Below are 18,406 nucleotides of genomic sequence, written 5' to 3'. Positions count from 1 at the left end.
TTATCTTGGCAGTGAAAACTAAACAGTGACAGATTGCATACAGGTTTTATCTGCTCCTGGGAATCTTAAGTTGCTTAGTTGTAGGGTTGAAGTAGCCACTGCAAAGTGATTAACCAGCAGGTAGCATTATCTGGCTGGATTCTTCAAGCAACTGTGAAATGAAAGAAATGGGGCTACACCTGGGTCTTGGACATCAGGGTTCAAAAGGAAGCTGAAGCAAAAGAGGAGATAAAGACCAACCAAAGGGAAGGACAATTCAGTTGGAGGAGGACATGAGAAGACTGCTACTATCAAGCTAGTGGGTTCAGCAGAGATATTCTGAACATGGGAGAACTGAAAAACATCCCAGTTTGCCTGGGACATCCCCATCGATGTGCTTCCAATTGGTAGGAATTGGTAGGTGAGACGATGTCTAGAGATTTCCACAAGTCTGGGTGGAAAAGGAATGAGGATCCAGAGGACCCTCTGATCTGAGGGTCTGAGAAGAGAACCAGGGTTTGCTATTCAAGGTGGCTATTAGTGATCTCCACCAGTAACATCCATTTAGCACCCACTGTATGGAAAGCTCACGTCTAGGCTCTATGGGCAATACTGAGTAACCCATAGGCAGTCCTTACATTCAAGCCAAGGCTGAACAATATGTCCAGCCAAATTCATCTCTTCACTTCCCACCACACCACATCCCAAAACAGCTTTCCCTCCTAACTTCCTAATTTCAAGAAATGTTATCAACATTTGCCTGGTTGCCCAGGTACAAAAACAGCGGTTTTATATTTCAGTCTTCCCTATTCTTCACCCAAAGATATCTATCCAATCACCAAGTCCAATAACTGCGCTACTGCAGTGTCTATAAATTGCATCTCATCCAGTCAGGGTTCTGTTTCATTATCGCATGGCTCCTAGTTCTTTCAGTGCTTGTATAAGTGCCTCAGCCCCTATTCTCCAGTCTTTTCTCCCACTGCTCCCCAACACAAAGCCTCAATTTCAGCCAGCTTTCACTTCTATCCATTCCCTCAGGGGTTCCTTTCATTATCCAGCCTAGATGCCCTGCTGGGAGACCCCTATACCCCTGGGCCACTCCTCTCTCTCTCTCTCTCTGAAACCCACCTGAGCTCTCAACTCCCATCAGGGCATCTCTCAAGTAGGAAACCTTTCCTGACCTCACTAGTCCACAGTGATGGTTCCCACTTCTGAACTCTGCAGCATATCACAACTCTTTTATGTTATCTCCCCAGGGAGGCTGTCAGATCCTGGAAAATACAGGCTCTTCCTTTCTAAGCCCTCAGCACCTCAAACCTCGAACACTTTTCTGCACATATAGCAAGCAACCAATACAACTGCTGGTTAATGAAGTTGCAAACACACAGAGATATGGTTACCTTTAGGGAAACAGATGAGGATAGGAGAGAGGATTTTATTTTCCCTATGTTTCTTTCTATACTGTTAGAATTTTCTTCCCTTTATCCAGAGATCACTTACATTTTTTTATTGCCATGTTATCTTGGCAGAGAGATCGTGACCTTTATTTTCTCACTTTTGTCTTTTGTTCATTTATTCAACAAATATTTATTGAGCAACTACTATATGCTAGACACTGTTCTAGGTGCGAGGGTTATAACAGTAAACAAGGCAAGGAGAGTTCTTGTCTTCATGGAGTTTACATTCTTGTTGGGGAAGAAGGCAAATAAACATATAAACATACATCCAATGTTGAGAAGTGCTATGAAGGGTAAGGGGACAGAGAGTTACGAAGTGTTGCTATTTTAAAAGGGTGATGTGTCAAAGAAGGCCTCCCTGATAAAATGACACGCAGGCAGAGACCTGCAAGAAGATGAACAGCAAGTCATGAAACATCTGGGGGAAGAGTATGCAGGGAGAGTGGACATTAAGTGCCAAGGTCCTGAGACAGGAATGTGTTTGAGAAACAATAAGGAGGCCAGAGTAGCTGGAGAGGAGCAGGCAAGGAAGAGAATAACATATTTTTGTTTATTTAACAAAATCTGATTTAGTACCCACCACGTACCAGGTACTGTTCTAGGTACCTTACATACATTAACTCATTTACTTCTCACAACAATTCTATGTGGTAGATACTATTATCCCCATTTTGCAGATGATGAAACTGGGGCACAGAGAGGTTAAGTCACTTGCCCTATGTCACACAGCTGGCCAGTGGTAGAGCCAGGATTTAGATCCAGGTAGTATGGCTCCAATGTCTGCACCCTTAGCCAACATGCATAGGATAAGTGGGGGTGAGGGGAACAGATCAGGCAGGGGCATGTTGGGTAGCAACTTTAGATTTTACTCAGTGTGATGTGAGAAGCCAACAAAGGATTTTAGTCTGGCTTACATTTTAGCAGGATCACCTTGGCTGCAAACTGTGGGGTTGAGGAGAGTACCTAGGATAGAGTCAAGGAGACTAGGAAGCTTTGCAATAATTCAGGCAGGAGATGATGGTGGTTTGCCCCAGGGAGATAGCAAGGGAGAGGGTGTCCCATGCTGATATTTTTTTAACAAAAAAATCTTTTATTATTATTTTTTTAATGTTTACTTATTTTTGAGAGAGAGACACACAGAGTGCAAGACACACACAGAGTGCAAGTTGAGAAGGGGCAGAGAGACTCAGAATCCAAAGCAGGTTCCAGGGCCTGAGCTGTCTGCCCAGAGCCTGATGTGGGGCTCAAACTCACAAACCGTGAGATCATGACCTGAGCTGAACTCAGACACTTAACCAACTGAGCCACCCAGGCGCCCCAGAGAAAATACTTTTAAAAAGTAAAGAACACACATGACACCAACGTAAAGGCATATTCTATGTTTATGAGTGCTGGGATGCTGGGCTAGATGCTGGGGATACTACAGTAAACAAGACCATAAGACCCAGTCCCTGCTCCTGAATAGCTCAAAATGTTGCCACATATTTACATTTATGAATAAATATAATACAAAGGGATGAGGGTCAAAATGAAGGTATGAATGAAATGTCACTGGAACAAGTTGAGGAATCAATTAATTCTGACTACCAGGGGTCAAAGGGAGCTGGGATTGGAAAAGAGATTGTCAGGGAAAGCTATGGTGAGGCAGAGGACAGTTGAGCTGCACCTTGAAGGCAGTCACCATGAAGATGGAAGACAGGATGGATGCCATGCAGAGAGAGCATTTCAAGCAGAAGAATCACAAGAGACAAATACATCAAAGTGTGAAAAGTGTACGGTGTGACCAGGAGATGGGATGGGGCAGGGCATCCCATGAAGATGGAAGGTTTCAGGCCATTTTATGAAAGGCCTTGCAGATGCAGCCAAGAAGGTCAGATTCCAGCCTGCAGGCAATGAGAAATGATCATATGGCTTAATCAGTCAGTCATTCAACCAAAGAACAAGCCAGCCACTAGTTGAGGACCTGCCATATGCAAACACTGTATTAGGTGCTGAGAATACAAAAGGTAACATGTTAAGTCTAGAGAGAAAAATATATGTTGGGAAAAAATACAATGCAAGTATTGTCCCTTGACCCTGGGGATAAAATGGTCAATTTTATTTCAGATCGCCTTGGAACAAGTATGGAAGATGGATTAAAGGCATGCAAGTCTTGATTCTGGGGGACCAGTTGGCTGTGATGGAAAGAACAAAAGTCAACAGATTTCAGTGGCACATGTTGACTAAAGTAGACATGGGCGGTGAGGAAACATCTCAGGATGGCACTTAGGTTTCTGGTGAGAGACTAGATGAGTAATGACTAGTCTCTACAGTAAGAAAGGCAGGGAGGAAGGCTGGTTTGGGAGAAAACTGATGAATTCATATGGCAAACTGTTGAATCTAAAGTATCCAAGGAGCCAACAAAGGAGACCAAGGAGGAGAAGGATGGCTGAAGGTGAAGCAGCAGGATTCCAGAAGATAGTGAAAGGTGACCAATGTTGTCAAACACCACAGGAAAGTTCTCTTGGAAGAAGGACCTTTAAGCTTTCAGTGTTTTGCCCATTTATTTCAATTGGTCCAAAGCAATGTCACTATGAAGAAAGTTGACTTGAGAGGACCCAAAAATCCAACGGCATGCCATCCTGTATTTACCTGATCCAACACTGGAGACTTAGGGGCAATGCTGCCTGATGGAATCAAAACAGAAGCCTGAGAGTGTGGATACAGGCCACACTTCCATGAGTTAAAGAAAGCTGTTAAATGTATTTATTTAAGGGGTCTGTTCCTTAATTATAGGTTGCCTGGAGGAATAGAGAATAAGAAATGATGTGTTGTGTTAACAGGAGCTCTTACCATCTCTTCCAAGGATATTAACCTGAATCCATACGTGGGCTCCAGGGAGTCTATAAGGACCCTGCGTTTGCTTGTATGATGTGTATGTAACATGAACATGTGCATTTTTAAAGAGATGGTCCATAGCTTCCAACAGGTTCCAAAATAGTTCCATGGTTCAGAAAACAACAGCTAAGGACTTTGCACTAGAGCGTCTAAGGATTATCTATGAATACTGTCATCCACAGATAATTCAGAGCAGTTTACAAAGCTGAGAAGCTGTTGCAGGAGAACTGGCATGAGTTATGTGCATCAGATATTGATACATTGGAAGCACAACCTCACCCTCCACTGGCTCCCCCCAGGCTCAGCACAACTGCTCGCTCTCAGCAGTCTGACTCTCAGGTATAATCTTGAGGAGCTACATAGAGAATCCCAAACTCTGGAGGAAGAGGAGGACAAATCACTTTCAGGGGTGAGTATGCCTTGTAGAAGGTACATGACAGATGTTGTTTTATCACCTGCTCATTGTTGTTCAGCTTTTCTCCAGTGCCCAGGCCAAAGCAGATTTCCAAACCTCGAGCAGCACAAATTTTAGAAGTGGCTAAGGTTTCTTTTTTTTTTTAATTTTTAATGTTTATTTATTTTTGAGAGAGAAAGAGACCGAGCACAAGCAGGGGAGGGGCAGAGAGAGAGGGAGACACAGACTCTGAAGCAGGCTCCAGGCTCTGAGCTGTCAGCACAGAGCCTGATGTGGGGCTCGACCTCACGAACTGTGAAACCATGACCTGCACCAAAGTCAGACGCTCAACCGACTGAGCCACCAGGTGCCCCTAGAAGAGGCTAAGGTTTCTGATGAGCTGACTTTAAAAGCAGAATCCAGTTTCAGGGCATGAAGGGAGAGAATGAAGAAGAAATTGCTAGGGCATTAGATAGCTCTGATCCAAGCAGAGCCCACCTGTGATCATGAATCACATTTACTCTAAATTCATGATGTTAAGTCCCCTTCGGTATATAGGTCTAAGGAGCATGCATGCAGAATTGAACTGAATGGGATCATCAGACCAGGTGCGATGAGTAGAGGTGGGCCAACTGAACTGGGGCTGAATGGAAAAGAATTTTTGAGGGATGTCAGGAGCCTGCCTAGAGCAGGAGTTCCTAAAAGGCCATCACATTTGCACTTAAGCAGGTCAATCTCCAAGCCAATGACTAAGTGCCCTACCCTCTAGTCTCCAAAATACTCCTTGCATTATCAGCCTTTACCCTCCTGTCAGTCATTCTCATTATTTCTGGAGTGTTCTGTTGCCAATCCTTATCATAAAATGACATATTGAGACAAAGGGGAAGAAGCCAGTTAGCAGGAGAGCCTGGTGAAACACTGATCCAGAGAGTAGGAGACAATCTGCATATTAGGGAAAGGAGTAGGTGGCCATGGGGCAGAGAAGCCAGACAACTGAGACACATTATCGTAAGGACTAGAATAGATGGGTGATCAGAAAGACAAACTGAGAAGCAAGCAAAGCCCTCAGAGACGAAACACAGGGCAGGTCTGCCTTGGCTCAAGGCCCAGTGCCATTGCATGTAGGAGGGCTGCATTCTTGTGCACGGTGGACGCTGGCATCCATCATGAGGCTGGGCATGAGTTTTCAAAGCCATAGGATGATGCCACACAGCTTTCACTGCCTCTGGTCAGCAACTTTTTTCTGTAACAACATTATAGTTTTGGAGAGACCAGGTGGCATCGTTATGTGAATGCAGACTCTGAGACTTGGCAGACCTGGGTTCAAATCCGAGTTCTACCGTCTGCTGGCTGTGGAACTCTGGGCAATTTAATTAGCCTGAATTAACTTCTGATAATATCACCTCACAGGCATATTGTGAGGATTAAATAAGATCATGCATTGTCAAGTGTGTGTGATAAGAAAGACTTTCAATGAAAAAAGAAATGTGAATTGAATGTATATTTTCTCCCCTCACCCCACCCCCCATTGCACAAGCCATGGGAATTAAGCAAAAGTATTTGTGCCTTATTACCCAATTCCTAATCTTCAGGGCAGGGAAGGATTTCCATGCACTGGTCCCAACAATATGAATACATAAAAGGAGCAAGAAATTTCTGAGCCCTGGGTGGCAAATAAAAACGTCTTTGTACTCACCGCGCTCCTCTGGCCTGCATGAAGGCATAACTAAGATGCAACACAATCAGAGCAACCTGCATGTGCCTAGAAGGATCTTTCTTCCTTTTAAAGACCCTTCCTATTTATATGGAAAACAGGAGCAAAGCCTTTCCAAGGATTGCTTTCTCCCTGAAGAGTGTCTGCCCTCTGCTGGGCTTCATGGCCATTGGCATTTGGCATCGCAGAGCAAGCTGCTCTTTCCTGGGTAAGTAGAAACCTTTGTAGTATTACAACCAAATGTCTCTTGGGCAGCAGGCACTGCCAAGCAGCAATATAAACAGGACCCAGTGTTTTAATTGCCTCCTCATATTAACCCTTTAGTTCAATGTATTAGTTTCCTACTGTTGCTGCAACAAATTCCCACAAACCTAGCACTTAAAACACCACCAATGTAGTATCTTACAGTTCTCGACATCGGAAGTCTGAGATCAGTTTCGCATCAAAGTGTCAGCACGCCTGGTTCCTTCTGGAGGCTCTAGGGGAGAATCTGTCTCCTTGCCTTTTCTAGCTTCTAGAGGCCTCTTGCAATTTTTGGCTCATGACCCCTTCCTTGCATCACTCCAACCTTGTGCTTCCATCATCACACCCCTTAATACTGCTTGCTGATCTCCTGCCTCCCTCAAACAAGGACCCTTGGGATTATATCATTGGGCCCACCCATAATATCCAGGATAATCACCCCATCTCAAGATTTTTGCTTAATCCCATCAACAAAGTCCCTTTTGCCGCATAAGGCAAGATATTCACAGGTTCCAGGGATTCAAAAGTGGACATCTTTGGGAGCTATTACTCAGCCTACCACACCCAGGCTTCTGCAACATGGAGTAGAAAAAAGCTATTGGACAAGGAGTGATAAGACTTGGATGCCAATCCCTGCTCTGCCACTGCTTCCTAGCTGGGTAACCTTGGACAGGCCCTTTTGCCTCTCCAAGCCTCAGCATCTTCACTTTTAAGGTGGGGAGAAAAATAACACCTATCTCATAAGGTGTTACTTGAATGTCCAAAAAGTTCTGAGCATAGTAACGATCACAGATCAGGCACTCCATCAACATGCTGGAAGGGGATGTTGACAGGGGAGAAAGACAGGACAAGCAGTTAGAAGGCTATAATAGTGCAGATGAAAGATAAGAAAAGTGCTAAAACGGAGAGGCACTAGCAATAATGGAAAGCAGGAGTGGGAAGATAAGTGGAGAGGTATACATGAGTCCAGAGTCATATATTTCCTTGGGCTCACAGTAAAAAAAAAAAAAAAAAAAAAAAAAAAAAAAAAAAAAAAAAAAAAAAAAAAAAAAAAAAATTCTCATTGTCCACAATTACTGGGCTTTAGTGACCCAACAAGGGGGAAGGGTCTTCTATTTAATTTGAGCTCAAGCACCTGTGAAAAAACCCAAAGCATAAAAGTGTCAGCATTAAGGTCGAGGTAATAAGATGTGCAAAGGCACAGAGTCACAAACTGGCAAAACAAAAAGGGGGGGGGTGGTCTCTATGGTTGATAAGAGGACAAATTCTTGGTGGCTGTTCCACACAAGCTTCTGGCCTGAGAATTTCCAACACCTGCTGCTTATATGAGCTGTGTGGCCTTGGACAAATAAGTCACCCTCTGCATGCCTTGGTTTGCCCATCTGTAAAATTGGAATATTAATAGTACCTACCTTATAGAATTTTTGTAAGGATTAAAGAATATGTTGTACATTTAGCACGGTACTCAGCATTTTAAAGGCCCCATAAATATTAGCTGGTATCACTGTTGCACGGCGGCTCAGAAGTCCCAGAAGTCTAGGGCTGTTTCTTCAAAGTGCCTCCCACTGTAAAAAGGGACTAAAGCCTCAAATACTGCTCCACCCACCCCATTTTGCCCTGCCATTTCTCACCACACACACACACACACACACACACAACCTCTTTCTACAACTGTAGCACTGGCAGGTAACAAAGTGTAAGCAAAAGCAAGTGTATAACTATGTATATACATAATGTACATGTGTGCACAGAGGCATTTGGCTGTGGTCTGCAAAGGGCCTTTGCAAAGTGGTGCCTGAGCTGAAATGGGGAGAAGGGGGTTGTTATTGAGGAGGTTTTATTTTAAGTTTGTTTATTTATTTATTTATTTATTTATTTATTGACAGAAAGAGAGGGAGAGAGAGAGAGAGAGAGAGAGAGAGAGAGAGAATGCCAAACAGGCTCCACACTGTCAGTGCAGACCCCGATGTGGGGCTCAAACTCACAAAACTGTGAGATCGTGACCTGAGCTCAAGTCAGATGCTTAACCAGGCGCCCCTTTCTTTTGAAATTACATGAACACATCCTCACTGTGAAAATACATAACAAGTCAGTATTCCAAGTAAATTGTGACAGTCGCTTTCCATCCCGGCTTCTCACTCCCCTCCTTAAAGCTATTCACTCTCTGTTAACATGTATTTATGGTGATCTCTGTGCACCTATACACACATAAAGCTGGGGTTTGGGATTTTACTTTTGTAAGTGGGTCCAGATGCTACATACTGATGTGTGACTTGATTTATCAGTCAACAATAAGCCTTGGAGGGCTGCATCAGGACATATAAGCCTATCCCATTCTTTTCACACCACTGCATAATATTTAACAACAATGGATGTATGGTCTAGTCATTCACAGAGGGATATTAAATGTCACTGCTGCTTTTATCCCTGGGCAAGACGCAGCTAAATCATACAGGCAGATGGCTGGTCTAGGCACTACAAGTAATCAGGCATCACTTGTCTTGGATATCTTTCTAGAGCTCCTCTCCCAGGGGCCTGGCTCCAAAGGCGGGCTCTTTTGAAGCCTGGCTTCTCCTCCACACTCATTCCAGTTGAAACCTCTGGTCCTTGGTTCCATGCCCTCAGGGTGTACAAAGCACCCCACTGCATCCTTAGCCCACTACAACCAGCATTTAATGCTTTGGTTATGGGATAGTTTGACCAGAGAATAAGCCCTCTCGTCCTTTACCTTCCTCCCCTTTGTCAACCCCAACTTGTTTACCTTGTCAATCAATGCTCCACTCTGGAGACTCTGAGAACCCTCAGACTTAGGACCATAAGGACTAACCACTGGCCTTCCAGGAAGGAACCACATTCTCTGTGGTCTTGACCTCACAGCATGGGCAAAGCCAAAGGACACACAGCTGAGTCTGTGTGGTAGTGTGAGAAAGGGGACAGAAAAAGCCAAGGAGGACACAGAGGTGGGGACAACTAAGAAAGAAGGGAGGGAGCTGAGGAACGGAAGACTCCCAGGGGCCCATCAATAATAGGTTGCATAGGGACTGAAAGACAATGCAACGGGAATAACGATGTTTTGCAGATGTTTTGCACTGCTGCAGGAATTATCTCTAAGGCCTTCCCGACAGGTGAGCATTCAGGCTCTGCTTGCATATTTCCAGTGACAGGGAGCCCACTCTTTTCCAAAGCTTCCTATATTAGTTTAAATCAGCTTGTGGATGCCTAAGGAGATAAGACAGAAAACAAGAGAGTGTTGATGGGTAAAAGAAATAAATGTCTAGGACATGAGCAAAGGAAGATTACACTGAGAAGAGCATCTTTGGGGGATGGAGGGAGAAGATGTGAGCAGCAGAGAACACTGGTATGGTAGGCAGAAAAATGCCCCCCTCCAAAGACGTGCATGTCCTAATCCCCAGAACCTGTGAATATTTTACCTTACACAGCAAAAAGCACTTTGAAAATGTGACATGGGGAGGATATCATTGATTATCCAGGTAGACTCAATATAATCACAAGAGTCCTTAAAAGAGGGAGGCAGGAGGGTCAGAGTCAGAGAAGATGTGACTACAGAAGCAGAGGTTTGAATGATGTGTCATGAGCCAAGGAATGCAGGCAGCCTCTAAAAGCTGAAAAAGGCAAGGAAATTATTGTCCCCTAGAGCCTCCCAAAGGAACCCAGCCCTGATAACGAATGCCTTAATTGGAGCCCTGTGAAACCTGTTTCGGACTTTTGACCTCAAGAAGGGTAAAATAATACATCTATGTTGTTTAAGCCACTAAGCTTGTAGCAGTTTGCTACAGCAGCAAAAGTAAACCAACATAACCAGGCACCCGAGACTAGGTGCTGGGAAAGGACACCTTTAATGTGCATACAGATCACCTGGAGATCGTTCCAATGCGCACTCTGCTTCAGGAGGTCTTGGGAAGGGCCTAAGATTCTGCATTTCTACCAAGCTCACAGGTCCTACCAATGCTCCTGATCTGATACACACTTTGATTAACAAGAGACTAGAAGACACTCGATAAAAGTACCTGTGTAATATTTTATAGTTCATGAAGCCTTTTAATATCCATCATACCTCGTTCTGTCACCCCCACAACCTTGTGACATAGGAATTATTGTCCCCATGGAACACACGAGGAAGCCACAGCTGAGTCAGAGAGGTGAATTCATTTGTCCAAGCAAAATCACAGAGATAGTGTCCTGACTCCAGAGCCTGTGTTTCTGCCAATGAACAGTGGTTCTCACCCCTGGCTGAGTATTATAATCACATGAGGAGCTTTCAAAACTCCGGATGCATAGGTCACACCCCAAACTAATGGTATCAGAATCTCTTGGTGTGTGACCCAAAACATCAGTATTTTTGGTCACCAAGTAACTGCACAGCACGGCTAAGGTTAAGAACCATTTCAAAAAAAAAAAAAAAGAACCATTTCACTAGAGCACTGGTTCTCAAATGGGGTCCCTGAATCAGCATCACCTGGGAACTTGTTAGAAATGCAGATTCTCAGGCCCACCCCAGACATAAATAATCTAAAACTCAGGGTGAGGCTCAAGAATCTGTGTGTTAACAAGCCTTCCAAGGGGTTCTGATGCACTCTCAAGTTTGAGCACGGGCTTCAAAAGGACCATATTGACTCCTAGACAAGAGCTAGGGAAACTAGAGCACACCTTAGATCCAGGCATAAAATCAGGCCAGGTACTAAGCAACCTGAAGTCAGCTTCCTAATGGAGGTACCAAAGCATAAGAACTGTTCTCAGACTGGCAGCTGGAGTACCAAGTCCCCATGCCACAGCCTTTGTGATCATTTGTAGGAGAGACCTCTGTCAACAGCCCTCTCTGACTGTCAAAACATCCTGGATATAATATTTGCCTCCAACTCTGCACCTTGCTCTCCACTCCCTCACTTAAAACACTAACCTTTCCCATTTGTGCTGTCACCTGAACTGAGTAAATAAGCTTCAAACCACTCTTCTCCCCACCCCTCTCTTCTTGGTATCCAAGAGTAGCAGGCAAAAGGTTGGTTCTAATGTACCCGAACAAATGGATATACAACTTAAAATAGGAGTGACCTACACAGCGGCGGCCCTGCCTGAGCCCATCTCACCTGCCTCGGCAACACTGCCACCCTTCAGCCTAACACGATCCACAGTGGAAATGGAAAATTCCACAACCAAATATTACAGCACTTTCCAGAATGCAGCTCGCCTCCTCTTCTCCTGTCCCAGAGAGACCTCGGGGCTACAGGATCAAAAAAGGCAAGGCTGGCAACCACGACTTCTGACCAGAGACACGTTTTCAGTGAGTATACCCAACAAACAGAAGTTTTAGACAGGGAGTGGGTTCTGGTCGAAACTGAATTAACAACTGTTAACAATTACCTGCTTTCATTTTCCTGCCTTTCTGAATCAGCCAAGATCTGAGGGATGAAAAAGAGGGAGATGGCACCGCCTATTTTAGAGAATTAGACTCTGAGGTGTTAGGAAGCAAAAGATAAATAGCTTAAATGTGTGATAGCTCCCCTGAAAGTATGCTGGGCCTTGAAATAGTCTGCCCGCCCTCACTTCCCACTTCAACTGATTATGATCATCTTGCTTGATTGAAAGAAGTAATAGTAGTAACTGAGAATTTGTTATTAAGCAAATAATTAAGCTGAGATCAGTTGTTAAGCTAGTACTTGAAGCTTGGGAAAAGAAGAAGTAGGAGTTTAATATCAAGCTATGGAGGAAGAAAAAGTATGATTAGAGTCAATTATATCTTCTGCCAGACAGGAGATCAGATGAATGCCCCAGGCCCTCCAAAGAAAGTCCTTGAAGCATCAATGCAGGAAGAGAGCCTGGTGAGACAGTATGCACAGGTACTTGGGAGTTGTCTAGTAACTTGGTAGTTGGAGGGGGAGGGACTAGCACAGCGGCCAGGGGGAGGGCTACACAGGGATTGCTGCCTTCAGAGAGCTGGAGAGGCAATAGGCTGAGGACTGAAAGAGAAAGGGTGAGTGATTCTCAGTGATCAGCAGGATCTGAAAGATGGCAAGCTGCCCGTCGTGGCCAGATCTCTGATGCCCCTCTGAACCCAGCCCTTTCTCTCCCAGCCCGTGAGAATTTGAGCTGGAGAGCCAGAATGCCCTGGTAAGTGGAAATCCTGCCACTTCAAGACATGGAGTCATCTTTTCCATTTGGAGTGACTCTTGCTGTCCTGGCCTCCCTCATTATTGCTGCCAATGCACTAGTGGCTGTGGCTGTGCTGTTGCTGATCCACAAGAATGATGGTGTTGGTCTCTGCTTCACCTTGAATCTGGCTGTAGCCGACACCTTGCTTGGTGTGGCCATCTCTGGCCTAGTCACAGACCAGCTCTCCAGCCCACCTCGGCCCACACAGAAGACCCTATGCAGCCTTCGGATGGCATTTGTTACTTCTTCCGCAGCTGCCTCTGTCCTCACAGTCATGCTGATTGCCTTTGACAGGTACCTTGCCATCAAGCAGCCCCTCCGCTACTTCCAGATAATGAACGGGCTCATGGCTGGGTCCTGCATTGCCGGGCTGTGGTTGGTGTCTTACCTTATTGGCTTCCTCCCACTTGGAGTCCCCATATTTCAGCAGACTACCTACCAGGGTCCCTGCAGCTTCTTCGCTGTGTTTCACCCACGCTTTGTGCTGACCCTCTCCTGCGTTGGCTTCTTCCCAGCCCTGCTCCTCTTTGTCTTCTTCTACTGTGATATGCTCAAGATTGCCTCCATGCACAGCGAGCAGATCCGAAAGATGGAACAAGCAGGAGCCATGGCCGGAGCATACAGGCCTCCTCGGACTCCCAGCGACTTCAAGGCTGTCCGCACTGTGGCTGTTCTCATTGGGAGCTTCACTCTGTCCTGGACCCCATTCCTTATCACTGGCATTGTGCAGGTGGCCTGCCAGAAGTGCTACCTCTACCTGGTGCTGGAACGGTACCTGTGGCTGCTCGGTGTGGGCAACTCCCTGCTCAACCCACTCATCTATGCCTACTGGCAGAAGGAGGTGCGGCAGCAGCTCTACCAGATGGCCCTGGGAGTGAAGAAAGGGCTCACCTCATTCCTTCTTCTTCTCTCAGCCAGGGATGGTGGCCCAGAGGGGCCCAGGGAAAGTTCCTGTCCTATCACCACTGTCTCCCACTCACAGCTTCATGGCGAAGATGGTAAGGGCAGAGAAGTTTCAAAGTGACTTCTCCCTCTCCTCTCTGGGCCCCAACTAGGAAATCAAAGCTAGGGGAATGAAAGTGCTTGCTTCAGACAGTTGACTGCCCCACCCCAGACTGAGAGGAACTGAGGTAGGGTGCTGACTTTCTTCTATAACCAATTTCCTCATTTGCAAATCTCCATTCCTCCCTATGCTTCTTTTGCAATTAATCTGTCTCTCCTGTACAGGTAGGTAGAAAGAAATGTACTACTGAAATAATGCTAAAAAATCAAATCCTATTCTTGAATACACTACAGCAGCAGTATCCAACATAAATATAATGCAGGTCACATATAATTTTAAATGTTCTAGTAACCATATTTAAAAGGTTTAAAAAAGGCAATGTTAATGTTTCCTTTAACCCAGTATATCTAAAACATACTTTCAATATGTAATCAATATAAAAATTACTGCACTGTTTTTTTCATGCTAAATCTTTGCATCTGGTGTGTGTTTTACCTTTCAGAACCTCTAAATCCAAACTAGCCATATTTCAAATGCTCAACAGCCACATATGGCTAGTAGCTACCATATTGGACAGCACAGCACTAGAGACATGAGGTTGTTCCCCTCAACTCTTTACTATAGTGATGGCTTTGGTAAAGTGAGGAGTCCTGCCCTCCCTGATGCAAATCAGACATTTTAAGTAGTGAGTTTGCCTGAAATGTAGGAACCTGAATTAGATTCTACAGCTTGTCTTCTCTCGTACTTCATGGAGTTCAAAACACTGTTTCTTTGGAAATAGCCAGTCTTGTGGTTATTTCTGCTACGACCCCTCCCATTCTACCACTAACTCTGTGGTGCCCCTTCCCCTCAGTTGGCTTATGGTCACTTATAGCTACTTGATGAGAATGCTGAACCACAAATTCTGAGACCCTAGAAGTGAAGGAGGTGGAAAAAGGGTTAGGTACCAAGAAAGGCACTGCCAAGCTCTTAAACACTCTTAAATCTGCATTTTCCTAAGAAACTCAGTCACATAAGGGGATACCTCCAACATGTCCCAGGAGACCAGCTGAGGAACAGGTGTCTCATCTTGCTTTCTGTGGGTACAAAAAAAATGGCTGTTGGCAGCCAGGAATTATGGCCAGCCTCCCTCTGGGCAACGCTGGCAGCAGAAATTCGAGAACAGACTGGGAAAGAAACCCAGGAATTATGCTCAGTCTTCCTGAGCTTTCTTGTAACCCTTTCCTCAATCTCCTGGTCTCCACAGAGGATTCTTAGAAATTTGTCTCTTGAGGGCCTAAACTAGATTAACTCCCTAGAAAGCTGCTGAGTGGACAACCAAAGAAGGCAAGAAGAAACCAATACAGTATGGATTAAATTTTAATTTGGTGCCAAAACAACCATGGAAGGTTAACCCTTTGATATCTCTAAAATGATGGCCTGAGGATGCATTTGAGTCCAATGTGTAAAGGCTAATTCCAAGAGGCCCATGAACTTTTTCATTCACATCTGAAACTAAAATGTTCCAAACCAGGATGGAATCCGGCTGTCCTCCTCTCCACAGGATGGCGCCACACCATGATGTTTTGCACTTGGGTTTTAATTTCCCTTCAGTCTTAGACTACCTCCCAGCTTGTATTCCTCAGTTGTTTGGAGGTGAATGTTCATCCCTTTCCACTTCTATACACTTGAAAATTCCCTTCTTCCTATTTTCACCCTCTACCTTCAGCACAAATGGCCTGTTTCTCGCTGATCTATTCTAATACACACCAACCCTCCTTTGCTAGACTATTTTGTGCAGTTGCTCTGTTTACCACAGTGGCCCAGAGGAGGACCATGCTTGCCTTCACCAGAGCAGGCTTTATGTTCCTACAACTGAAGAACTTTTTGGCTCTCAAGTGAATGATGGAACCCCAAGTGCCTTGAAGTGCTGAGCGTGCAGCAAGTACCACTTATGCCAGCAATAGGCACCCTCTTGGATTGTGTTATGAGTTACTGGGAGCTATGTAAAACACAAACAGTGACGGGGTTTGGAGACAAAATGGGAAGCAGGCTCAAATCAATGCCCTCCTTAGTGGTGGTCCAAAGCTTAACTTCCTGGCCTTGCTGCAAAGGACTGATCTTGCCAAGGTAACACAAGCAAAGTGGAATGAAAATTATAGGAAAAAGGAACTGAGGAGAAGCTAAGTGAATGCTGTGGTGTTAGGCTCAGTCTAAAAAAACTCTGCTATTACTGGGAGGCAGTATATTCAGTGGAAATCACAACCTTTGAAGTCCAATAGACCAGTGTCCAAATTACCATTCAGTTGTTTAACTGTCAAAGCTACAGCTTCCTCATTTGTAAAACTGGGGTAATAATGCCTACCTTATATTGTTATCAAAAGGATTAGCTCAAATAATGTATAGGAAAACGTCTAGTAAATGACAGCACATGGTTAGTGCTCAAATAATGTTCTCTTCCTCATACTTAAAAATCCTAAAGAATAAAATATCCGGCTGGCCAATTTAAAGGAGTCTGTCATATCTGTAGATATAATGGCCTCCAGGACAAAGACAGTTAGGCTCCAAACTGTGAATTCCTCAACCCATGAATGTTTCTGAAAACAAGTGGTGAGAGACAACTCAGGTTGAAAGAGACAAACAGTAAATCTCAGGATCAAGGGACAACAAATACAAACAAGGCCCTATTATCATACATTTGGGTTTAAGAGTAACCGCAATTAAGAACACTGTGTTTAATAAGCCACCAAGAGCAGAGATACAGAATAATATGCAAAAAGTCTAATGGCTTTCTTTGACACAGGCTCTGGCACAGATACGGGCATGCACTGAAGGGGAAACATTTAGATTTCATTCATACATCCAATGGTGTCTCCTGATGGCCTTGCAGAGAAGCCAGATCCTGTTCAGCAATTTGATCAAAATAGCCAAAAGAAATTAACACCGTGTAGGACAGAATGTAGATCAATCGGTCCCATTTATAATTTCCATAAAGAGCTTGTGAATTTGTTATAAAAACTGTGACATGACTAAGTGTTCTACTAATTCTTTGGGTAGCTAACATTATTCATAGCACAAATGTTTCAGAGAGGACTACTCACAAGAACATAAGAACACACAGCCCTCTGTATAGGGGAATTGTGAGTGGTGTCACAAGTGTTAGAGGCAGGTTGCCCTTATCTACCAAACTCTCCTGCTTGTCTAATAAGTCCAAGTCTGAGAGTTGGCCAGCCAGAGTTAGCCTTAGTATATCTTCTCCTCATATGGAAAAGTATTTAGTGGTTCAAATGGAAAATGAACTTGTGACTTTGATGTCATTCATACTTGCTCAGTCATTGGTCAAACTGAATAGAGACCAATGAAAACAGCAGGCACAAGAGATACTTCAAGGACACACATAGAACAAGAGGAAACATGGTGTTGATAGCTGGGCAACAAGAGCAGCAATGGACCCAAGGCCAGACTACAACTCCTTGGCTGCCATCAGCCACTCATTTATTTTGTGACTCCTTCAGTAACTCCCATGCCATCCTTCAAACTGCTGACTGGTCTGGAATCTTCTCCTTTTAATTAACAAACCTTCATTTTTTATTTCAGCAGTCATATAAACTCAGTAATGGTACTTACAAGTGTCAACTGTCCTTCATTCATTCATTTGTCCATCTATCTACCTACTCCACAAACATTTTTTGAGAGCTAGGTGCTGAAATTGCCCCAGGTTTGCTGGGATTTCTTTCAGAGATCTATAATGATGTATCAATGAGGTTCTTTTCTGATTATAAAAACAATTTTTGTTCATTTCAGAAAAAAATTTAAATACATAAAATCATAAATGTACCCATAATTGTACCATCCAGAGATGATCACTGTTATTCTTCATCTGTTTTCTTCACTTTATATTGTGCATATTTTCCTTTGTCATAAAGTTTTCTTCAAAAACATGACTTGTAATGGTTTCATGTTATTTCATCATGAGTATATAATGTTTTAACCATTTCCCTATAGTTGTACATTTGTTATTTCCAATGTCTCACAGTTTTAATACCACTATAAATACCTTTGTGTATAAATCTTTGACACGTCTAGGGCGCCTGGGTGGTTCAGTCAGTCGAGTACCCGTGTCTTGATTTTGGCTCAGGTCAGGACCTCCTGGTTCATGAGACTGAGCCCCATGTCAGGCTCCGCACTGACAGCATGGAGCCTGCTTGGGATTCTCTCTCTCTCTCTCTCTCTCTCTCTCTCTCTCTCTCCCTCTCTATCTGCCCCTCCCCTGCTCTCTGTCTCAAAATAAAATTTTAAAAAATAAATCTTTGGCACATCTGTTTAATTCCTTAGGATAAATTCTACAAAGAAGCATTACTAGGTCAAGAAGCATTAAACATTTATAAGAATTTTGATTCACATTTTTGCTGGCATTTCTCAAAGTGTAATGTTTCCCTAGGGTATTTGCTAAAAGAGGTCAAGAATGAGCTATAAATGAATAGACCACACTGATATGAAGATCTCAAAGCAATAAAAGTTGCTTCCTGAAAGCATAAACCGTACTAAGGGGTTTACCAGTTGTTTTCTTAAAAAAAAAAAAAGGAACCCTC

General features: G+C 44.0%; 1 protein-coding gene across 1 annotated transcript; it reads left to right on the top strand.

Moving 5' to 3' along the window:
• The first annotated feature begins 12,629 nt into the window (after positions 1–12,629).
• On the top strand, positions 12,630–17,695 carry GPR119 (G protein-coupled receptor 119). Its single transcript, XM_027054218.2, has one exon. The coding sequence runs from the start codon at positions 12,819–12,821 to the stop codon at positions 13,854–13,856; it is 1,038 nt and encodes a 345-aa protein (XP_026910019.1). The 5' UTR covers positions 12,630–12,818; the 3' UTR covers positions 13,857–17,695.
• The last annotated feature ends 711 nt before the right edge of the window (positions 17,696–18,406 follow it).

The sequence above is a fragment of the Acinonyx jubatus genome, chromosome X (assembly GCF_027475565.1).
Source record: "Acinonyx jubatus isolate Ajub_Pintada_27869175 chromosome X, VMU_Ajub_asm_v1.0, whole genome shotgun sequence".
Taxonomy (NCBI): Eukaryota; Metazoa; Chordata; class Mammalia; order Carnivora; family Felidae; genus Acinonyx; species Acinonyx jubatus.
This window is presented reverse-complemented; position numbering and strand designations above follow the sequence as displayed.